The sequence below is a fragment of the Corylus avellana genome, chromosome ca1, assembly GCF_901000735.1.
Source record: "Corylus avellana chromosome ca1, CavTom2PMs-1.0".
NCBI classification, from domain to species: domain Eukaryota; kingdom Viridiplantae; phylum Streptophyta; class Magnoliopsida; order Fagales; family Betulaceae; genus Corylus; species Corylus avellana.
The window spans coordinates 7,797,753-7,821,456 of NC_081541.1; the positions used below are offsets into that span (position 1 = coordinate 7,797,753).

At 34.9% G+C, this 23,704-nt stretch overlaps 1 protein-coding gene and 2 pseudogenes across 1 annotated transcript; 1 reads left to right on the forward strand and 2 right to left on the reverse strand.

The window, feature by feature from the left end:
- The first annotated feature begins 1,392 nt into the window (after positions 1–1,392).
- Positions 1,393–17,720, forward strand: LOC132174671 (uncharacterized; annotated as a pseudogene).
- LOC132166550 (non-functional NADPH-dependent codeinone reductase 2-like) lies at positions 6,400–9,083 on the reverse strand. The gene is made up of 4 exons (XM_059577391.1): positions 8,759–9,083; positions 7,645–7,888; positions 7,365–7,544; positions 6,400–6,624 (listed from the first exon to the last, which is right to left on the reverse strand). The coding sequence occupies exons 1-4, from the start codon at positions 9,076–9,078 to the stop codon at positions 6,400–6,402; spliced, it is 969 nt and encodes a 322-aa protein (XP_059433374.1). The 5' UTR covers positions 9,079–9,083.
- A 4,435-nt stretch (positions 17,721–22,155) lies between the features above and the next one.
- Positions 22,156–23,704, reverse strand: part of LOC132164786 (protein DETOXIFICATION 14-like) — a 3,995-nt pseudogene continuing 2,446 nt past the window's right edge.

Here is a 23,704-nt window from a genome sequence, read left to right on the forward strand (position 1 = left end):
GGCGATGCATTTCAGTGGCATTAAATAATAAACTATGAAATAAAGTGCATGAGATCAAGAGAAAATCCAACTTAGAAAATGGTTTGCGAGAAGGAGAAGAAGAAAAAAAAATTACGCAACTTAAAAGAAAGTTTTTTTGGTCAACTAAAAATGTTTTCGATTTGACCAAGTCTTAAATGAAATTTGAACTAATGGTTAACTTATAGTTTACATATTTGATTTTCTTTAAAGTAAAATTATAATTTGAAGTAATGGAAGCTCTAATCTTGACAACTCTGTGAAAGCAAGCAGACTGTTGGGGTCTCCATCTTCGTATTTTATTTTCTTATTTTAATGTATTTTCCATCTTCTTCTTCTTCTTTTTTTTACTTTTTTTTTTTAAATAAAAAAAAATAAAAAAAATAAAAAATAAAAAAAATCCCAAAAATGATGGGATGTTAACAAACAATATTCACCTGCCCCTTTGGTTGTTTGTGTGTAGATTCCAGAGAACAAAATAAGCGTGCTGGTTGATTATTCATTCATTACAAGCCAACCACACAGAAGACGAGGATGAGAAGCATTCATGTACACAACTCCGAAGAAAAGCGTGCAGCCAGCAGCCAGCAGCCAGCAGGCCCGGTAAAGAATCACAGTCGTAGGTGGTCCTATACAACAATAAATCACTCTAATTTGTCGGCGATATATATATATATATATATATATATCATTTGGTAAGGTTGCGGGAAGACAAGGAAATGAATGGGACAAGAAAACCGGCCACTTCGTAAATGGTGGATTCGATAAGTTGCAATAGAGTAATATTATAGGTTACTCTTATGTGTTTCTTGTATTATTTCAAAAATGATGTAACTTCAAAAATTATCATTGATCTTGTGATTTATTATTATTAGGTTTTAATCAAATTGAAAATTTAAAAGCCACCTCATTTTTAAAAGGATATAAGAGTGATTTATAAAATTACTCGTTGCAATGAGTTGTCCGTAATCTAAGTATAATTTGTTCGAACAAATGAAACTCAATCGCATGTAATACAGACAATTTATTGCGCTCCATTACCCGCTTCTACACTGTTATAAACTTACATATGAATATGAGCGTTTTTATATAAGGTACTGTTTGTATATAAGGTTAATTAAAAGTAGGAGAAATGGGGAATATTTGAATAGAGGTCTATTTGGACTGTCCATTTGACAATAATTTTTTTTTTTTAAGGAAAAAAAAAAAGGTAGATTGGGTAAGGCTTAAAAGAATGTAATTTTTAGAATTGTTTTGTTCTATTTTTCTATATGAGTTTTGCTTAAGCCTACAATAATTGAGGATATATATATATATATATATATATATTATATAAGGTGGTAAAATAACAAACGATCCTTCGTCCCTTTCCTCCGTCTGCTAATGAAAGCGACTATGGAAGGAGGAGAAAGTTCAGGTCTTAAATCTCATCTGATTAGGACCCAAGAAAGAAGCCATGATCTGGAAGATGATCAAGAAGAAGAAACATCTGGAAAAGATTGTTGCAGAGCAAATATTGTTGAAGAAGCAAAACTGCAGCTACGGCTTGCGGGACCTCTTATAACGGTTAGTTTGTTGCAGTACAGCTTACAAGTGATATCAGTCATGTTCAACGGTCATCTTGGAGAGCTGCCTCTTTCCGGTGCTTCCATGGGCTCTTCCTTTGCTTCTGTCACTGGTTTCGCTGTCCTGGTAATTCATGGAGAACTTACATAGGTGTTTTTTTTTTTTTTCTTAGCAAATACATCAAAGGGAAGGGAAATGGTATATGTATTTTTTTCGTTCAAAAAAAAAAAATGGTACATTTAATTATTTAAATTATATTTTAAAAACCCTGTCTCACGCGTGTGGGTTCAAACTATCACTTAATAAGTGAAATCAAACACATAAAATATTTAATTGAAATGAGTAGGTAAACGACAAAAACAAGGTTCGAGCTTAAAATATTTGTTTTTATATCATATTAAATCACAACTTATCCTACAAATTTAAGTTGATAGGAAAATATATATTTAAGAAAAAATTTTACTTACTCTCTCATGGTTCATCACTTTCGCACTCATGCCCTCAATCTCTAAAAAATTGCAATGTCGGATCATTATTTTTGAAAACTTTGCAATGCCACCCATACTGTTAAGATTTAGGGTAAAATTGGACAGTATGTGGATGAAATGTCTCTTTGAAAACTTTGCAATGCCTTATAAAACTAATAAAAATATAAAACTACCCTTAATTAAAAAATAAAAAATAAAAACAAAACAAAAAAAGAAACATAAAAAGGGGTATTTTGACATCTTCTATTAGGATTGAACGGAAATCCTAACAAAAATAGTGACATTGCAAACTTTTAATATATATATATATGATGACCCACATTGCAACTTTTTAAAAATTGTGGATATAATTACAAAAGTGATGAAACATCAAGATTAAATTATATTCTTTAACACATATTAATGGGGAATTTTGGTGCACCATTTTTATCTCCATTGCATTAGCTTCAATTTCCTCTGTTTCAAAAATGTGTTTATAGCTAGGAATGGGAAGCGCACTGGAGACGCTATGCGGGCAAGCCTATGGAGCGAAACAGTACCACATGCTTGGAGTTCACACGCAGCGAGCAATGCTGACCCTCCTGACCCTGAGCTTTCCTCTATCACTAATCTGGTATTATACCACCACCATTCTCATAGCTCTAGGCCAAGACCATGAAATATCTACTGAAGCTGGAGTTTTCAATTGCTGGATGATCCCAAGCCTTTTTGCCTTTGCCCTCCTTCAATGCCTCAACAGATTTTTGCAAACCCAAAACAATGTTATTCCTATGCTGATAACCTCTGGAATCACAGCTCTGCTGCATCTTCTTGTTTGCTGGGTTCTTGTGTTCAGAATCGGGCTTGGTATAAAAGGATCTGCCTTGGCAATCACCATTTCCAATTGGGTTAATGTGCTTTTGTTGGGAATTTATGTGAAAGTTTCTCCAGCCTGCATGAAAACTTGGACTGGTTTTTCAAAAGAAGCCTTGCATGATATTCTCAGCTTTATAAACCTCGCTGTTCCTTCAGCAATCATGATATGGTATGTTCAGTCTGAAAAAAAAAAAAACAGAGTTTTCTATGATTGTTTCTGCAAAAGACATTTGAATTTTGAAGCTTTTAGCTTAATTTTGATTGACAGCTTCGAGTATTGGTCCTTTGAAATGGTTGTTCTCTTATCCGGTCTTCTCCCAAATCCAAAACTAGAGACATCGGTGTTATCAATAAGGTATCCCTTTTCATATTCATAATGTTTTTGAAAAGTCTAAGAATAGGGAGGCATATATCCTAGATTTACCTTTAAAACTTTTCGTCATCTTTTATGGCAAAGTAGATATCATTGTTCATGAATTCTGCAGCCTTAACACATGTTGGATGGTTCATACGATCTCTGTTGGACTCGGCCGTGCTATAAGGTTAGTGACTCGATATGTTTTAGAAAGATTAATGCTATTTAGTAAACTCTTACACTGAAAATCCTGCCACATCATTCTAACCGTGTGACTGTCGTATAACAGTCTACTAAATAGCATTACTTATTTGTATTCATGCAAACTCCTCGAAACTAAATGATTCTTCTTATAGTACAAGAGTGTCAAATGAATTGGGCGCCGGGTGCCCAAATGGTGCACGCTTGGCTCTTTCTGTCATGATCACAATTGCCATCTCAGGGGGTGCAGCTGTAGGGATTACTACAATTATGGTGCACAATGTTTGGGGAAAGTTGTATAGCAACGAAGAAGAAGTGGTCAGATATGTTGCTAAAATGATGCCACTGCTTGCACTGTCAAGCTTAGAGGGTAAAACAAATTTCTCATAAGTTTATGGGGCAAAGCTTATACTGCAATATCATATTTGAATTATAAAGGCTCCTTCAAGAGAAGGTTTTTCCTTTACAAAGTTCATCTGTCCTGGTTTTTGAGGCATAAGTGGTAATTATTTTCCCTACAAATATTGGGATTTTTTTTAAAAAAATATTAAAAGTATGTATTAGTTATTGTGTTGGCTTAATTCAGTTCCAAAATGCAGATGTTACTGTTCATGAGCTTAAACACTGATATAGAATGCTCAGAATCCAATCTCCACCGTTCATAATGTAGATTCATGTGTTATGAACGTCCCTGCAAAATTTCAGCTCAATCGGACCACAAACGCCCATCGATCGGAGCTGTTGATCAAGACTGGATAGGCCGGGTCCGGACCGAAATTCCCTGGGTCCGGACCGCAATTCCAGAAACTAAAATTTTGCTCCGCAAAGCCGTGTCCGGACCGCCCATTAACATGTCCGGACACCCCGTAAGTTTTAGGCCCAAAAATGTGATTTTAAGTGGGTTAGGTCTAGGGTTTTGTCGGGAGTATATATACATCATTATAGAAGAGAGAAGAACGAATTTTTACCCCCAGAGAGTTCGTTGGAGGCTGTGCTAAGAGAAATCATATGTGGTGAGCGTTAAATTAAATCTCTTAGAGTTTTAGTTATTCCTTTGATAAATCTACGGTTGAGAAGTCTATCGGAAGGGTCCGGTAAAGGAGAATTACGTTGAAGAAGATTGTGAGCAAGGAGACGAGTTGTAGGCTTGTCGATCTTACAAAGCCAAGGTCTTGCAAAGGGTTGTAAGTGTTCCTAGTGTCTGTAATCTCTGGATAATCATTTGATAGTGATTTCCTGGGTTTGGCTGCTCCGGAGAGGTTTTACTTTTAGATCGGTTTCTAAAAGGTTTCCTCTTCGTAACCAAAATATATGTGTCTGCCTCTTTATTGCTTTATATATTTTGGGTGATTGAATTGTTTATTGCTTCATAATATTAATTCCGCATAAATTGTAATAAACAAGCTTTTGGAGTCGGCATAGCGTTTTTCAGTATGATTTTTGAAATAGCTTGTTTTCTTTCTTTCTCCAGGCAATGAAAGCTGTGCGTGGTATTCAGAAAATCAAAATTATTAATGTGGAACAATAGATTTGGTTTTCCCAACAAACCATGAAAACAAATTGATGATAGATATAATTTTCTTTTCCAGGAAAGAAAAAAATATGCACTTCTGGTAGAAAATAAAAGCTTAATGTATGATAGCTCTCATTATAAGGTCGAAAACTATCATTATTTATTTTCTAATGATAAAAGTTTCTTTAGTTTGAAGGTGCATAGAATTATCACACTATTGTAAGTGTGGTCATACCCACACCAGATTGTATAATATATACAGGAATGTAATACAACTTTCAGGTAATCGGTCAAGAGACACAACTCTTGGTGAAGAGTTAAGTTGTGACTCAATAAATAAAGTCACAGGAGAACACAAACACTATCCCTACAATCTATATTTTACGTATGTAGGATTGTGTGTTATTAAGGTCTCTTATTCTCTACAGGATTTCCACCCTAATGGGAGAAATCCTTCCTGAGATTAATTATACAAATTCCAACATAGTTCACTCCCTCCTTAACTTTCTGTAAATCAACAAAAATGGCATGTCAACCTAAAGTGTAAAACAAATTCCCAAAATAAAAAAAAATTTTTAAAAAAAAGGAGAGAGAAGAAGAAGAAGAAGCTTGAGGCTCAAGAGTCAAGAAGACAAGTTTAAGTGATGCATTTTTTCTTATATTTAAATATATATTAATTAAATTAAATTTATTTTGATATTAATATTATATTTTTATTTTAAAAAATCTCTCTTCTCGCATTTTGAAATGTAAAATTATTAATTAAGTTTTTATATTCAAGAATTTGTACCACAAATGGAGACAAACAACTTTAATTTCCTTGTTCTACTGACAATTTAATTGAAATTTACATTGCCACCTTGGGGAAAGTTATGCACGTTAGACTTTCATGAATGTGAAAATTAGAAAGTAAAATAAATACTAGACATTCTAAGAATTGTACACATCCAAAGAAATGGAATGACTACGTGTCTAAAGTCAATATTTTCTCATTTTCATGTCTAGAGATTTTTTTAAGACCTCACTATTGTAAAAAAAAAAAAAAAAAAAAAATCACCATAATCGAGGGCCTTATATAGAGATTATCTTTTTACTATATGATTTTTTTACTTTTTTTTTTTTAAAAAAAACGTAAATTATTAATTGAGAGCCTTAATTAGAGACTATTTATTAACTTTTTTTAATCATATTAGAGCCTTAATTTACTGGAGGCCTTAGGCAACCACCAAATTTATTTTAATCATCTTGGGAAAAATTCGTTCTTTTATTTTCTCTTTTCTGAACAAAAATATTAACAAATACTATAAAATATAAATATTTAGATCGATTTTTATTTTTATGTTACATCAAAATACTTTTACGAACAGAGGTACAAATGAAATAACGAGAACAGGTATAAAATTTTAAACCTCTTCATCCCATAACTCAAAATGGGACTTGAAAGGGGATTCATCAAAGATGAAAAGATTTCCAAGACTTCCTTTACGTTGAGGAATTTGGCTTATCTTCTCAGACTCCTTAGGGCTTAGGCTCCACTCAAACATGTCAAGGTTTTCTTCAATCCTTTGCTTGTTAAAGCTCTTCACAAGCACACTCACCCCTTGCTCATACACCCATCTTATACAAATCTTCACATTACAATCACATGCAATTCAAAAAAATAAATAAAAAATCACCATCTTGCTTAGAATAATAATATTAAACTTTCATCCATTTTATTCATAAAAAAAGGGAAATGGAAAAATGAATCTTTGGCCTATTTTAATTATAAGTTCTGCCTTTGAAACATTTGGATTATGTTAACTGTTAAGCATGCTTGAAGGAATGCAAGGCCTAGGCTATTTCTACTCAAAACATATATTAACATATTAGTCGAAAGCTTCAAGATTAAACTGACTCAAGATAAGATTCGATTTAACCCATGTGAAACACAATTATCGTAATACCACGCGTGAATATATTTACTCGAAGTACTTAAATTGTCTCTAATTAAAAAAAAAAAAAAAAAAAAGATGTTGCCGAACCACGCCTCAAACATGCGTGGTGACATTTGATGGGACAGGTGTGAATAGTAACACGCCCCCTTCTAGAAGAGGAAGTGTTACTGTTCAAATGTTCCCTTCTAAAAGGGGACACGCCAATGAAAAAATTTTCTTGTAGGAACACTCTTTAAACGTTCCTAATTTTAATTCTAGTCACTATACTCAAGAACACTTGCAAATTGTCATTATTAATTTGAGCATCCCTAATTAAATATGGACGCTTTTTGGCTTTAAAATGTCCTTAATTCTAAGGTTTTTTTGTTGTGAGGAGGCTAAGTATATATATATATTTTTTTAAAAATAATAATAAAGAGATAATGTATAACCTGGGCAGAAGTTTTTCCTTTAGCAATAGCAATATCTTTGAGCACCTGAGAGTCCATTACCCAGTTGCTTCCCCATGGTGTTCCTTTGGCTCCCAAGGGAGAGTAAGCAGTGATATGTATACCCTTCTTCTCACAAAACTCTCTCAGCTTCTTCTGTTGCCAAAGTGGGTTCATCTCCACCTTCCAAATCAAAGCACCACATATATATATATAATCTCAAACCATTTATGAAGATATATAAAATTAAAAAAATAATAATAATAAAAAACTAATTAATTACTTGATTGACGGCTGGAGGGATCTTTGCTGTGGCAAGTAAGGTTTCGAGCTTTTCGCAAGAGAAATTGCTTACACCAATTAATTTGGCCAGGCCAAGATTTTGACACTCCTCCATAGCTTCCCACACAGACTTGTAATCCAAGGGAAGAAGATCCTTCTTCTTAATCGGCAGCTCAAATTCCCCTGGCTTCATGCTTATTGGCCAGTGAATCAGATAAAGATCAACGTACTCCGACTTCAGATTGCTGCACAAATCACATGTATATATAACACACAACAACATTCTTATTAGCATCCCTTTGTTTCCAAGTAAAATATTTTTAAAAAACGTTTGCCCTATTTTTGTTTAATATGACTGAAAATTGTAGTCGAACAAAACGTACATAAACCTATTTTAATTTTTGTAAATTTTTTTTTTTTTTTAGCATGCATACAATCTTCACTGATAATTATCAGCCGCCGCTGGTTGTTGGAATCCATCAGAGGTGGTCACGAGAAGTTGTTGTTTGGTGGTCTTGGACCTCTCTCAACCTCAAAGATTAGCTTAAGAGGTAAGGTTTCCCTCACATTTATAAACTGACCAACACTCCTTACATAACCGATGTAGGATAACTTCAACAATCTCCTCCTTACACATCAATTTGTCGCTGGGTCAGAGTAGCGACAAATCATTTCTCCCGTAGACTGTTGGCCGAAACTTGTTGGTTTAAACCTAGGCTTTGATATCAGTGTTGAGTGGTCTTGGCCTCTCTCAACCCAAAAAGCTAGCTTAAGAGGTAAGGTTTTTCTTCACATTTAAAAACTGACCATCAGCCCTTCCACAATCGATATGTTGGATAATCCCAACAGTTGTCGATGTTAAAATAATGATTAAATGATTAAATTTACCTCTTCCTATTAGCTTAAGCTTATGGGATATAAGTAGTAGTTTAACAATCGATTAGCTGCTACCGGCCATCACCGTTGTCATTGATTATCCATTCAAACCAAACATTGGAAAATGTTTAAAGGTGAAATCATTTTCTTGGTGAAATTTTGTGTGTGATCTCGGATCAGGTTGAATCTTGAAAAAAATAAAATAAAATAAAATAAAAAAGAGGTTTTGGTTGTATTACTTGAGTGTTTGGCGTAGCGCAGGGAGGACAAGATGGCGGTGTGCGTTGTTGCACCAAAGCTTGGAAGTGATAAAGAGTTCGTCCCTGGATCTGATGAGCCCAAGGCGCAAAGCATCATCTATGGCTTCTCCTAAAATCTGCTCCGACTGGTAAACAGCAGCCGAATCAAAGTGTCGGTATCCCAGTCTCATTGCATGAAGAATAGATTCTTTCATGACTTCAGGGGAGGCGCCAAGAGGGAACTCCGCTGTGCCGAAGCCCACAAGTGGGAGCGTCTTCCCGCTTGAGCCCACCGTGAGCTCTGGAATATTGCTGCCCATTTTGTCTGCCCCTTCAATTCCTCCGTGACAAATTTATAGTACTACAGACACAGATATTATTTGGTAAAAAAGGTAATGGGTGGTCCAGGGCAAAAAATGGTTAAGGCCACATACCACAAATGCATAACAACTAATCCAATGAAATCAGACCAAATGGACATATATTGGTTTTGGACACATCTAATCTAACAGTCCAAAATCATTTGATCTGATAGTTCCGACTTGTAACCATCAAATCATATTAGTATTACCCTTTCAGGGATATAAAATGGCGTATCTAAACGGCTTCTCGAGGCTAGCTAGCTCTTTAGATTTGTGTATGTGGTCATGCATGATGCATCACTTCGGTCATGCATGATGCATCAAATCTAACATACGCTGCTTTCTTTCTTTCTTTAGACAAAAAAAAAAAAAAAAAAAAAAAACAATGAAAATCTGTAACTTTCATTAATGAAATATCAAGAGTTGAAAAATCATAGCAAAATGCTATGAGATTACAAAATAAAAAAAAAAAAAAGATTTTAAACTTTTGCTAACCCATGTATAATTGCATTTAAAGAATATATCTGCTTCGTTCATACTAGAATATTTGCCTATTTGGACATGGATAGCCCAAATACAAAAAACAAAAAATAATAAAATAATAAAAAAACCTTAAAATCCAGCCGTGAAAGATAAACCCTCACATCGATCTACTTATCTTCGATCGGAGACAAATTTATCCTCAACCCAAAGGTTGGGACCAAAAGAATTAAAAATCAAAGAAACAAAAAAAAAAAAAAAAAATTCCACAAGCAACGGCAAAATAAGACGACATCGTAGTCTCATAGACATGCCAAAAACATGCATCGGCGGATAAAGACGATATGATGTAGACGACCATATGCTGCTTTCTTGGCAGACGGGTCAAACTAATTAAATACATGAAAAAAGACTTGTAGCCAGGCAGCGTCCATTGGTGGGTAGCCGTCCAACCACTTGATATTGCGGAGTAATATTCAACGTGACCAGCAAGTGCATAGTGATAAATGATGAGGTCAAAATGCATTGGTACAAAAGAAGCTTGAGATTTGAGAAAGTTTTGGAAAGACTATTTTGCTATTTTGCTTAACTATTTTGCTTAATTTTGGGCCAACTTTTATCTTATTTTTTAATTTTAAAGAAATGAAAAAAAATATATATATATGTGAAGCAATAATATCTTTTTTGGTCCTTCTTTTATTTGGTATTTTTTAAAAAAAATAAAAAAATGTCTTTTTCTTCCTAATAATGTAAAATTCACTTGCAACATTGATGATCCAAAGAAATCTCTCCATGTTGAGTGTGACATTGTGTAAGATAATAAATTATCCACTATTAAAAAAAAAAACGAAAAAGAAAGTGACTCAAGAGTTAAAAGAACATAAAAACAGTTTGATTCAAATTCAAATTCTGTGCATAAGAGATATCAAATTTCTGTATTTGGCAACGATTATGGTCAGTTATTATTCATACTTTACACATTTAAACTTTTAATATTTTTATTTTTTACATCACATCAATCATTTTTATTACTATTTAAATAACAAAAGTCACTAGCTACAAAACAATTTTTTTTTTTTTTTTTTCATACAAAATAAGGTATCCCTTGTCATATTCATAATGTTTTTGAAAAGTCTATGAATAGGGAGGCATATATCCTAGATTTACCTTAAAAACTTTTTGTCATCTTTTATGGCAAAGTAGATATTATTGTTCATGAATTCTGCAGCCTTAACACATGTTGGATGGTTTATATGATTTCTGTTGGACTCGGTGGTGCTATAAGGTTAGTGACTCGATTTGTTTCAGAAATCTTAAAGTGAAAATCCTGCCACGTCATTCTAACTTTGTAACAGTCGTATGACAGTCTACTAAATAACATTACTCATTTGCATTCACACTTGCACCATTGCCAATTCTGAAACTCCTCGAAACTAAATGATTCTTCTTATAGTACAAGAGTGTCAAATGAATTGGGCGCGAGGTGCCCAAATGGTGCACGCTTGGCTCTCTCTGTCATGATCACAGTGGCCATCTCAGAGGGTGCAGCTGTAGGGATTACTACAATTATGGTGCGCAATGTTTGGGGAAAGCTTTATAGCAATGAAGAAGCTAGAAGTGGTCAGATATGTTGCTCAAATGATGCCACTGCTTGCACTATCAGACTTATTGGATGGATTCCAATGTGCACTTTCAGGTATTAACTTCGATCTGTCACAAGTATTTAGGATTCTTAATTTAATTTTTCTTACTTGATTGATTCAAGTGCTTTATTGTAATCTCTGTTTGGCTATATGTCTAGGGGCTGCTAGAGGATGTGGCCATGGGTGGCAAAATCTATGTGCATTTATAAATCTTGGCGCTTACTATGTTGTGGGAATACCTTCTGCTTTGCTCTTTGCTTTCATCTTTCATTTTGGTGGCACAGTGGGTTTCTCTCTCTCTCTCTCTATAGATCTCTCTCTCATATTGCTATTGCTATTCAATCTGAGAAAATGGTGTTAAGCAGGTGCTTTGGATGGGAATCATATGTGGACTTTCTGTTCAAGTTATGGCACTTGTTATAGTAAACATATGCACTGATTGGAATCATGAGGTAAGAAGATTTCAATCAACTTAGGCCCTTAATTAACTTGCATGGATATAATCTATAGGAATCAAGTAAGAAATAACCCAATAAATTTTGCCTTATAAGGGCACTTAAAATATATATATATATATATATATATATTGGCATCAATATTAGCGAGCTTGAACCATTTTTTTCTTCCTTCAAGATTACATTCAGAATAAGAACCATTTTATTCTTATTCTTTTAAGAATAAGAATAGTAAGATCCAATTCTTACAATATCTTAATATAGTTAATACCCATTTATAATTATAGTAATACCCGTTCGTTACTATTACTAGTCATGATATATAGTCCATTATTTGTTTTGTTCGATCTTATTTCCTTGTTGAAGTTGATTTTTTTTTTTTTTTTCTGAAGTTGAGTAAATTCCATTGAGGCCCTACAACAACATATTATCATGTATATGACCCATTCCATAGTACTTGAGGAGCAAGTTTACTGTTAAAAAAAGTCTCTTTCATCACCCAGACAGTCCAAAAAAAAAAACTTTATAATATAATTACTAGCGATAAGATAAACTAATATGTGACAGAAAAGTCTATACACAACCGCACAATTATTTGTCTACATCTCACTTTTTTTTGGAGGCTGTACAATTAGCGTTAATTAATTAAGGTAATACTATAGAGCCTTCACGTGATTTCATTTGGCAGCTTTCTTACAAACGAAAATTGTTAAAATTGGCCGAACCACTTCCATGTTCCCTTAGTGATCTGCCAAAAAAAGAAGATATCGGAACCTTTGGCGGGTACAAGTGCAATGAAGTGGCTCCAGTCCAATAACGTCTAGTCTAGTTGCCTTAGGGTTCATACTTCGCGTACTACAATGAAACGTTTAACTTTAATATCATGCTCTCTGTTGTGAGTGCACTTGTAAGTGTTGTGTCTCACAATGAAAAAATATAAAAGAAAAAAATACTTAATATGCCTAAGTAGACCTTAGCCTATTAGCTTAAGCTTTTGGACTAGAATTGTGTTCCTAGGACGAGTGTTTAGATGCATTGAGTTTAGAATTGTGTCTCCCACCCACAACTTGGGTTTAGAATTGTGTTTGTGTCGGGTACGGTGGTTGGGAGGCCAATGATTACAACGTCCAACAACAAAAACCAATTTCACAATTTTTTTTTTTTTTTTCCTTTTTACAAGTGATATATATGGTAAAAGGAAATATAGAAACGCACTTGGCCATTCAACTAGAACTAATTAAGCCGAAATGGTCCTACTCCTAGCAAAGGTGAGGACAAAGCTAGCAGATTTGTACTGGTTTTGGGTACAATGAGGACCAGCGCTCGAGGCATATGGTTGACAATGATGACAGGAAACATGCATCGTTGAAGCAAAGGAATCCAGTGAAAGTGGAAGCTAAGGTTGTCGGTGTTCCTATGGGGAAGGTTGAAAGGCTAAGGTCCTTCAATATTAAAATTCGTATTTTTTTTTTTTTTTTTTTTGGTTGAATGAAAATGATTTTAGCTCTTTGAAGTTTAGCTTGTACAGAAAGGGCGACAACGATGGATGATGACGATTGACGGCAAACGGCAAATTTTGGCAGCATTTAAAACATGAAGTGTGAAAGAGTGCATGCAAGAAGGAAAACTTAAACTCAAAAAATGGTTTTTTTTAAATTAAAAAAAAAAAAAAAAAAAAACATTTTGCGTAGCTTAAAGAAAGTCTTTTTTAGTTTACCGAAAATGTTTTCGATTTGACAAAGATTTTCAGTTGTATTAAACTTTGAAAGATAGAAAAGACATTTTTTGAGTTTTTTAGAAAAGATTTTACGTTAAAACAAATGAAACCTAAATGAAATTTGAACTAAATTTATTGACTTTTGGTTCATTTATAGTTCACATATTCGATTTAATTTATTTAAAAAATAAAATAATTTGAAGTAATGGAAGTTCTAATCTTGACAACTCTGTGAAATCAGAGATTGTTGACGTCTCCATCTTCGTATTTTATTTTCTTATTTTTTTTATGTATTTCCCATCTTCTTCTTAAAAAAAAAAAAAACACAAACAAACAAAAAATGATAGGATGTTAACATTCACCTGCTCTTTTGGTTGTTTGTGTGTAGACTATAGAGAACACATATGCGTGGCCGCGTGGGTCACTGGGGTGGATATTCATTGACTGCAAACCAACCAAACAGAAGGGCATTTATGTATACAAGACTCCTAACAAAAGCACGCAGGCAGCAAACCCCTTCAAGATACAATATAACAAACGAACAAAGTTTTCTTCTAAACTAGGTTGGAGAAATTTTTTTTAACCTAACCTATAAAAATAACATGCGTTAATTCCTCGGTGGGCTCTCTCTCTCTATATAAATATATAGATATTTTCTTTTTCTTTGGTAAGGTTGAAGGAAACTAAATAAGGAAATGAAGGGGACAAGAAAACCCACTTGCTAAAGCGTGGATTCCATGAGTTACAATGAGTTGTCTCACAATAAAATTCAAATTTCCTCTAGCATGTAATACAGACAACTTATTATACTCGATCCCCGGCTGCTAGATGGTTGTATAAACTTACATGTGACTGTTTCTACATGAGGTACTTTACATATGAATGTTTGTATTTGTATGTAGGGTTAATTAAAAGTAGGGGCAATGGGGAATATTTGAATTTTTTTTTTTTAAAAAAAAAAAAACGAATGCAGTTGTATATACAAGTACAAAACGCAGGGTAGAAAATCACACAAGACATTTATATTTTAAGCATACGTGTAAAGCAAATTGGATTCATGATTTACTGAAAAAAAACAAAAAAAACAAAAAAAAAAAACAAAAAAGGAAGAAAAAAAGGTGGACTCCCCAACGACAAAACCTAAACGAAAAAGATAATATAGAGATGGAAATGAAAACAAATAGTAGTCAATAGAACCAAAAAGGATCCAAGGGTTTTGCAAGTAGTATAATTTAGTTTTTAGGTTGACCGTCTGTCCATGTAGTTCACTGAGTGTTCTGAAATAGTATTTTATTAAGGCGACAGTTTTGGCTTATCAAATCTTTGTTTACATCCTATTTTGAGCCTCCCAAAAGTAAAGCAGCAGATGGTCCCCCCTTCGCAGCACTACCAGTCGTTATCAGGAGCTTCTCAGCAGCATGTTTCCTTTCCATAAGGATCACACGTTTCTGGTGCAACTGTCCCAAATGGTAAAGCACTGTCTACTACCCCTTTTTTCCCTACTAATTGTGTTCCCTGTCAAATTTGTGGGAAGATAAGCCATCAAGCGTTAGACTGCTACCATAGGATGGACTTCTCTTATCAAGGACGTCATCCTCCTTCCCAGTTGGAAGCCATGGCTGCTCATACGCATGGCACTCCTGAAACTGAACAACCGTGGTATCTTGACAGTGGTGCTAATCATTATGTGACTTCAGATCTTGAAAATCTGTCAGGACAGCAACCATACCATGGAATTGATAAAGTGACAGTAGGCAATGGAGGAGGTCTGCAGATAGCAAACACTGGTTTTTCTCTCTTCTCCACTTCACACAATAACTTTCAACTAAACAATATGCTTCACTGCCCAAATGCCTCTTCTAATCTATTGTTCATACAAAAATTTTGTAGAGATAATAATTGTTATTTTATCCTCACGGCATTCAATTTTCTCATCAAGGATATGCAGACCAGGGAAATTCTCCTGTAGGGGCCAAGTGAAGCAAGTCTTTACCCTATCTATCTCAAGCAATTATGTTCCAATAAAGTCACGTCCAAAGCTGCATTCCTCTCCTCAGCAGCGTTTCTGTCTCGTTTTTCTGCTTTCCTAGGAGTCGCAGCACCTTTTAATGTTTGGCACTCTCGACTTGGACACCCAAGAGATTTAGTTGTCAACAAACTTCTTCAACAATCTTTGTTGCCTATTTCGGGCTCAATTAAATCCAAGCAATTGTGTCATCCTTGTCATGTTGCCAAGAGCAAAAAATTACCTTTCTTTGATTCACAAAGAATCTCCACACATCCTCTTAAATTAATTCACTCAGATGTTTGGCCTTCCCCCATTATATCACTTGGTGGCTGTAAATTCTATGTTATTTTTATCGATGATCATTCTCGTTTCTCTTGGATGTTTCCTTTACGTAAAAAATTTGAAGTTCTTTCATGCTCTGTTAAATTTAAAAGCTTAGTTGAGAATCTATTTTCCTACAAAATAAAGCAAATCCAAATTAATAATGGTGGAGAATATGTTTCAAGTGCTTTTAAATCTTTTACCAACACGCATGGAATCTTACATTGATTGACGTGTCCATATACCTCTAAACAAAATGGCATCTCTGAACAAAAACACAGACATATTACTTAAACAGGTTTATCTCTTCTAGCACAATCTAACCTCCCTAAATCATATTGGGTTGATGCTTTCTTAACTGCGGTATATTTGATCAATCGAATGCCTACCCCTGTTTTAGATCACTTCTCTCCTTACTTCAAGCTTTTCAAGAAACATCCTTATTATTCTCTTCTTAAAATTTTTGGTTATTACTGCTACCCTTTACTTCGGCCATATTTTTCTCATACTATAGGAGTAAAAGATGCATTTTTATTGGCTATAGTAGTGGTCAAAAAGGGTACCGATGTCTAGATCCTGAAGAAAATCGTGTCTATATCTCCAGACACGTGGTATTTGATGAAGGCCAATTTCTAGATAGCAAAAGACTTGTTTCCACTCAACCTGCAACGGACATTTCTCTGGGCATTGCAAATTACTCAGGTACATCTCTTTCTCTTTTAAATTTTAATAACTCTTTACCTTTATTAGATATTGTTCAAACTGAATCCATCTCTAATGACACCTCAACAGATTCATCCTTATCTCCTATTTCGGCCACCAATCATGACTCATCACCTACTTCGGTCACCCTCCCTCCAGCCAACGTCCCAAATGTTACGGCCCCATGCTCATCACCTGCTTCGGTCACCCACCCTCTAGCAAACGTCCCACATGTTTCGGCCTCCAACTCTCCAGCAAACGTCCCACATGTTTCGGCCTCCAACTCTCCAGCAAATGTCCTACATGTTACGGCCTCCAACTCTCCAGCCAACGTCCCAAATGTTACGGCCCCTTGCTCATCACCTGCTTCGGTCACCCACCCTCCAGCAAACGTCCCACATGTTTCGGCCCCCAACTCTTCAGCAAACGTCCCACATGTTTCGGCCTCCAACTCTCAAGATTTTCATCCTAACGTTTGCAATGACTCTCTTGCCATAACCGAAACACTACCACATCCTCAACCACGAATGGGCACTCGTTCTCAAACCAACTCCCTGACTCCCAAGGTTTTTCCCAACTACCACCTCTACTCCTCAACGAAATATCCTCTACATGCCCTATCATCAATTGTTCCAGCCATTGAACCCACAACTTATAAGCAGGCTGTGATACACCCTTGCTGGTTGGATGTTATGTAGGCCGAATTCAATGCCATACTGAATAATAAGACGTGGTCATTGTGTCCTAAACCTTCACATAAAAAGGTGGTTCGCAACAAATGGGTGTTCAAAGTCAAACAAAAATCGGATGGTACCATTGATCGGTATAAGGCTAGGTTAGTTGCCAAGGGATTTGATCAAGTAGAAGGGATTGATTTTAATGAAACTTTTAACCCTGTTATTAAACCAGCCACCATACGCTTGGTTTTAGCATTGGCTGTACATTTCAATTGGTTTATTCATCAGTTGGACATATCTAATGCCTTTTTACATGGTTTTCTTGAGGATGAGGTATTTATGGAACAACCTCAGGGTTTTGAAGACTCTACTTTTCCTGATCACGTCTGCAAGCTTCACAAGTCTCTTTACGGCTTGAAACAAGCTCCATGGGCTTGGTTTCTGCGACTTTCTCAAGCATTAGTGGATTTTGGGTTTGTAGGATCAGCTGTTGACACATCTCTCTTTACTTTGCATCATAATTCAGTTCATGTATTTGTTCTTGTGTATGTAGATGATATGCAATTCCTCTTCTACAATTACACATCTAATCTCTAAACTCAAGGGTGAATTTGCAGTCAAAGATTTGGGAGCCTTATCTTACTTTCTAGGGATTCAAGCTACATAGACCAGTCATGAGTTGTTCTTAACACAAACTAAATACATGGTTGATTTACTTCGAAAGACCAAGATGGATGGGGTAAAACTAGCTTCAACACCGTGTGCCTCAAGTGGAAAACTCTCACGGTTCATTGGGGATCCCATGTCTGATCCAACTGAATTTCGTCATATAGTGGGTGCCTTGCAGTATTGCACACTCACACGGCCTGATATCTCTTACAATGTCAACCAATTATGCCAATTCCTCCATTCTCCAACAAGTGTTCACCTTATAGCAGCCAAGTGTGTTCTACGTTACCTTAAAGGTACTCTTGATTTTGGATTACACTATACTCAAAGTTCCTTGCAAATCAATGGTTATTGTGATTCAGATTGGGCTGGTAGTCCTGATGATAGACGATCTACGTACCACAGGCTATGGAATTTATCTTGGACCGTGGCTCATCTCTTGGGCAGCTAAGAAACAGCCTATAGTGGCCAAATCTAGCACCGAGGCTGAATACAGGTCAATGGCTCTCACTGCTTCAGAAATGTATTGGCTTCGTATGTTATTCAAGGAATTACAAATTCCAATTCCACTTTTACCATGTTTGTGGGTTGATAATCTAGGAGCTCTTTCTTTATCCTCTAACCCCGTATATCATGCATGTACGAAACACATAGAGGTGGACTACCATTTTATTCGAGAAAAGGTTTTTAACAAAGATATCTTGGCGCGCTACATTTCCACACATCAACAGCCTTCTGACATCTTCACAAAAAGCTTGACCAGGGCCCTGTTTCTTTTACTTCGTGACAAGTTAATGGTTTTCTCTCTCCCCATCAACTTGAGGGGGCATGTTAATAGTATAGCCACATCATCAGTTAAGAATCCTTGCAGTGTTAGCATTGTAGAAGATAAAGAAGTCTGATCACATTATCTTGTAAATATTACCTCTTAGATTAGTTATTCCTTGTAATTCAAATATAGCTTATCTCATTCAAATGTATAGCTTATCTCCTGTAAAGTCTATTTATATTCATCTCAATGAAACAACACTGGTATCATTTAAACCAGTATTCAAATCAATATTCAAACTATTTTTTTTTTCTTAACTTTTTAGCGTAAACATCTTAAATATTTTAAAAAGATAAGATGAGTTCTCTTCCTAATATAATAGTCATAGCTTCAATTATCGTAATTGTAAATTTTGATACAGATGTATGTGTGATATATATACATATAGACTCAATATTATATTGTTTAATATTCAAGAGGCAATTTATTTAATTAACTCAAATGATAAAAATCTTAACAATAATTAATTAAATATGATTAGTATTAATTTACGAGAAAAAAACAAAGAAAGATTAATTGAGCAACTTGTGAACAAGGTCAAGTTCGTTTAAAAAACAAATGAACTGAGCTTGAATAGATTATCTAGCTCGATGATAAACTCAAGCTTAGTTTATTAGGATTTATGCCTTAAAAGCCAGTTTATTTTATATGACATTTTAGTTTATTAAATAATTTATTGGATTATTTCAAATAATAATAATAAAAACGACATATTACTGTTTATATGTGTGCACTAATTGATTTTTATTTATCATATACATGTAAGTCCTCAAGTTATAATGAATATGATTTTAGGTATGTTAATAAGATTAAAACCTTAAATCTTGTAGCTTAACTATTGTTCATTGTCATTCCATTTAATAAAACTATAACATATCAATTATAATGATCTATCTTAATTGGTACGAATATAATATAATGAACGGACCATGTGAGTCGTTGTTCTATCATAACAATAGTGGACTGCTTATAACATTAACTTTCAATCCTGAGAAGATCGTGAATTCAAATGTAAAGCGGATATTGTCACTTGAAACATTAAGAGTTAAGAGAAATAATGAAATTATTTTTTTAGGAAATATATATGATTTTTTTGGGAATATACTAGGTGCGAAGGCTGTTGGGTGTTAATTAGTGGATTACCATCTTAGGTAGATTTGACTTTTGAAGTTTAACCATAGTCCATTACTTGTTTTGTTCTATTTCCTTGTTTTAATGTATCACAAATGGTTGTCGAATCGGGTCAGTTCGATTTTTGAAGTTGATTGATTCGGTTTGGACGAGTAAATTCCCTTGAGGCCCTATAACAACATATTATGGATGAATAATACTAAAAGTTTCTCTTGTGTGAGTCTTATATCACTCTAAAATTGATGTGACTTTTAAAACCACCATTGGACTTGCAATTGATCATTATTAGATTTTGATCAAATTGTGATTTTAAAAGTCATCTCATTTTTTGAAAGACACAAAAATAACACAAAAAAAAACTGTTAAAAATGGTAAAGAAGTCTCTTTCATCTCCCATAGAAGTTCCTCCACCAAAAAAGAAAAGAAAAAGAGAGCATAATATTGTCAAAGCTGATGCAATTACCATATTTTTATCCTACAATTCACTTTTGGATGAACAAATGTGCAAGTTGTATGCATGAACAGAGTCCATGGAAAATGAGCAAAAAGGTTCATGGCACAAGGCACAACAAGAGTCCATGAAGTAGGGACAAAGGAGCGTGGCGCGAGGGAAAACCCACATAGCCCACAAGAGATATTGGAGAGGGCCTATAAGATTGACAAATGGCTTTCGTTTGAGAGGCAGTATAGCAATATGGTGCTGGACTCACACATAAGAAGGAGATTGTTGAGTATATATGTGTGAGTATAAAAATGATAGTCTCACATTGAAAATATACAAGAAGTGTGAGTGGTTAATATAGCATTGTTGGACCTAAACCCATATGTTTAAGCTTTTGAGTTGTATGGTGTTTCAACATACTATATTATAGGCTCACTAAAATACTACAAACGGCATCAATCTCCCTAGCCGTTTTATTTTAAAAAATAAATTTAAAAGTGCTAAACTTCGATACCATATGGACTTCGTGTAGCAGCAAGGATCAATCAAACATATATAGAAAAATAAATTTATATATGCATATTAGTGGTGTCTATTTTACTTAAAATTGCATATCTCCAAGATTTCTTTTTTCTCCTTTTTGGTTTAGTACTATAGTTTCAAATGAATTAGGAGCAGGGAACCCACAAGTGGCACGTTTGTTTGGAGGAAAAGGGAAGAAAAGTTGGGATTATTTAACAATCATTGTAATAGTCAATCACAACCACAACATCTTAAGATGGTTAAATGCTCTAAGATTTTGTGTGAGTTTTAGTGATGGTCTGCCTTTTAAGGGGGTTGTTTCTATTGGGTTTCTTGATATTGCAGGCTACCAAGGCAAGGGAGAGGATAGAGAAAAGGGAACGTTGGTGAGCCAAATTTTCTTACTATTAGAGTTATAAGGGGAAACATTGCTTGTATGGATGAGCTTCCTAGCTTTTCCCCCATATTTGTCCCTTTTATATATATTTTTGTTGAGCTTCTTAGATTTTCTAATGTTGGTGTTTGTTTGGATTTGAGATTTGTATGTGGATTTCCTAATGTTGGTGTTTGTTTGGATTTGGCTTTTATGTAATGTTTTTTACGGTTTGTTTGTGCTAGGCCTCTTTTCATTTGTATTTGGATTAGTGGATTCGGCCGTGTATATGTGTGAACATTATGTTGGGTTTATCTTGTTCACATTATGTGATCACCGTTTTGGGCCAAGCCTATTCTGAAACATTTCCTGGTCCAAAACACAAGAAGTTCTTTTTGCTTTTTGAGAACACTTTAATCCAAAACTATTTAAAATAAGCCCAAAAAATAGGCATAAAGAAGGCCCAAAACACCTTCAAAAAGTCATATATAAAAATCGGTTATAAAACCACCGGTTATTGGTTTGAATAATCGCTAAATATCGGTTATAAAAATAACTGCTAATCGCCGCTTAATAAAATTCAATAATTGCCTAAGACAGTTGTAGTTAGAGCTAATAACCGCTAACCGTAACCGCTTGTACAACCCTAGCAATAACATACAAAAATAATGTTTAGATTCTAAATAAAAGTAGCTAGGAATTTGCATAGCCATATGGGCAAAATGTTCCTTGCCAAAAACATGTAAAGGAACTCTGCATTAAACCTGCACTGGGCAAGGGCAAGGTTCTTATTTCTATATTCTTCTTCCTATGAGCTCATCAACTAATCTATTTCTATATTTATCTTGAGTTCATTGCTCTGTAGCTTGGCCAAACCAAATCAGTCTGGTGTTTTAGTTATGTGCCTCGCATGTTCAAGAAAAATTTAAACTCAAATATTTCATGCTTAAGATGGTCAATGAAGTCAAATATGTTGCCAATTTGTGAAGCAAATGCTTAATAAATGAGTCCTCATGTGATTGATGATAGAAGATCTATGTAGAACGTTGAATGCATATAGCAGAAGTGTAGGCAAAAATCTCCTAGTTTTCGTTAGTTTGAGCAATATTTTTCCGCTCACAGCAGTGGAATAAGATGATTTAATTTAGCTCATCAAAATTCAGTCACTTTAATCCATTTTCTACTGAAGATCTTCCCTCAAATATCCTCTCCCTTGCTTTACTTGCCTGCAACATCAAGATGACCCAGTAAATACAACCCATTTCAATGGCATGTTCACCAAATACAACCCATTTCAATGGGAGTTCTTCCTATATAGTAGCTGAAGCTTTTGGAAAATGAAAAAAAAAAAAAAAAACGAAAAAGAAAAGAGGAGGATATATAGACCTGTTTTCCCCAGTCTGTACAACTTGTTATGATAGAGAGCAGAGCTGCTTGCACAAAAGAACCAATTAGTATTCCAATCCAAAGGCCCTTCCTCTCAACTGTACCCAAAAACCCAATATGGCACCAGCTGGAAGTCCACGTAGATAGTATGATCCGAGGTTGACATAAGCACCTAAGTCCTGCAACCCACATCCCCTAGCAATACCTGATTTATAGAAACAGAAGATTCAGTTACCCAAGAATCCAAGCCTTGAAATGTAATTTTGTTTTGACCGTCAAAATCACCATTTACCTCAAAAGTTGATAAGAAATTGTAGACCAATTGGGAAAAAAAAAATGCATTAACCTGAAAGGACTCCATGTAAGTTGTCCAGAATAACCGACAGACATACCAGAGGAGCCAAGCTTGTGACATACTCTACTACTTCCTTCTCATTGCTGAAAATGTAACCAAAAACATGGCGGCTGGCAAAAAGGGCTGAGCTGATTATGAGTGCCCCTGTGACTGTAATAAGCATAACTACAGTGACAGCCAAACGTGCGGCTTGTGGGTTCCCAGCTCCTAACTCATTTGAAACTCTAGTGCTACAATTCCCACCAGAAACAGAGCATTTTTTCACACAATTTAAGTAGAATTGCATGCATATAATCAGCTCTGTATCAATATTGTGTGCTTTGGTGCAAACCTTGCTGCAGCGCCAAGTCCATCTGGTATCATGTAGAGAGTTGAGAGTGTTGCCAAACTGTTCAGAAAAGTGGAAATTTAGTTCAATCCATTTGATGAATTGATCTCATTAGTCTGTGAAGTTTTTTTTTAGTGCAGATGGAGATAGAACTAAATTTCAAATAACAGTTTCCAACGAATCACTTAAAAGTGTTCTAAATCTGAAAACTTAGAGAAATTTGATGTACCACACGGACAGTACTGAAGTTTCAAGCGCCGGATTTGGTAATAGCCCCGACAGCAAGGTAAGCAGCTCGAATGACCACCATTCAAGGCTATGAATGACCAACATGAGAAACATAGGAGTTAAAACAAAAAACAAAAACAAAAAACAAGGAAACTCCACTTACATTCCTACAATGTTTCAATCACTTTTACAATTGTATTCTTAAAGTATGTTTGGGATTGTGTTTGATAAATAGAGCTTTTAAATTAAAAAATGTTTTTTCGTAAAAGCTTCATTTTTAAGCTTATGCCAAAAGTGTATTTTAGCCTTTTTTTTTTT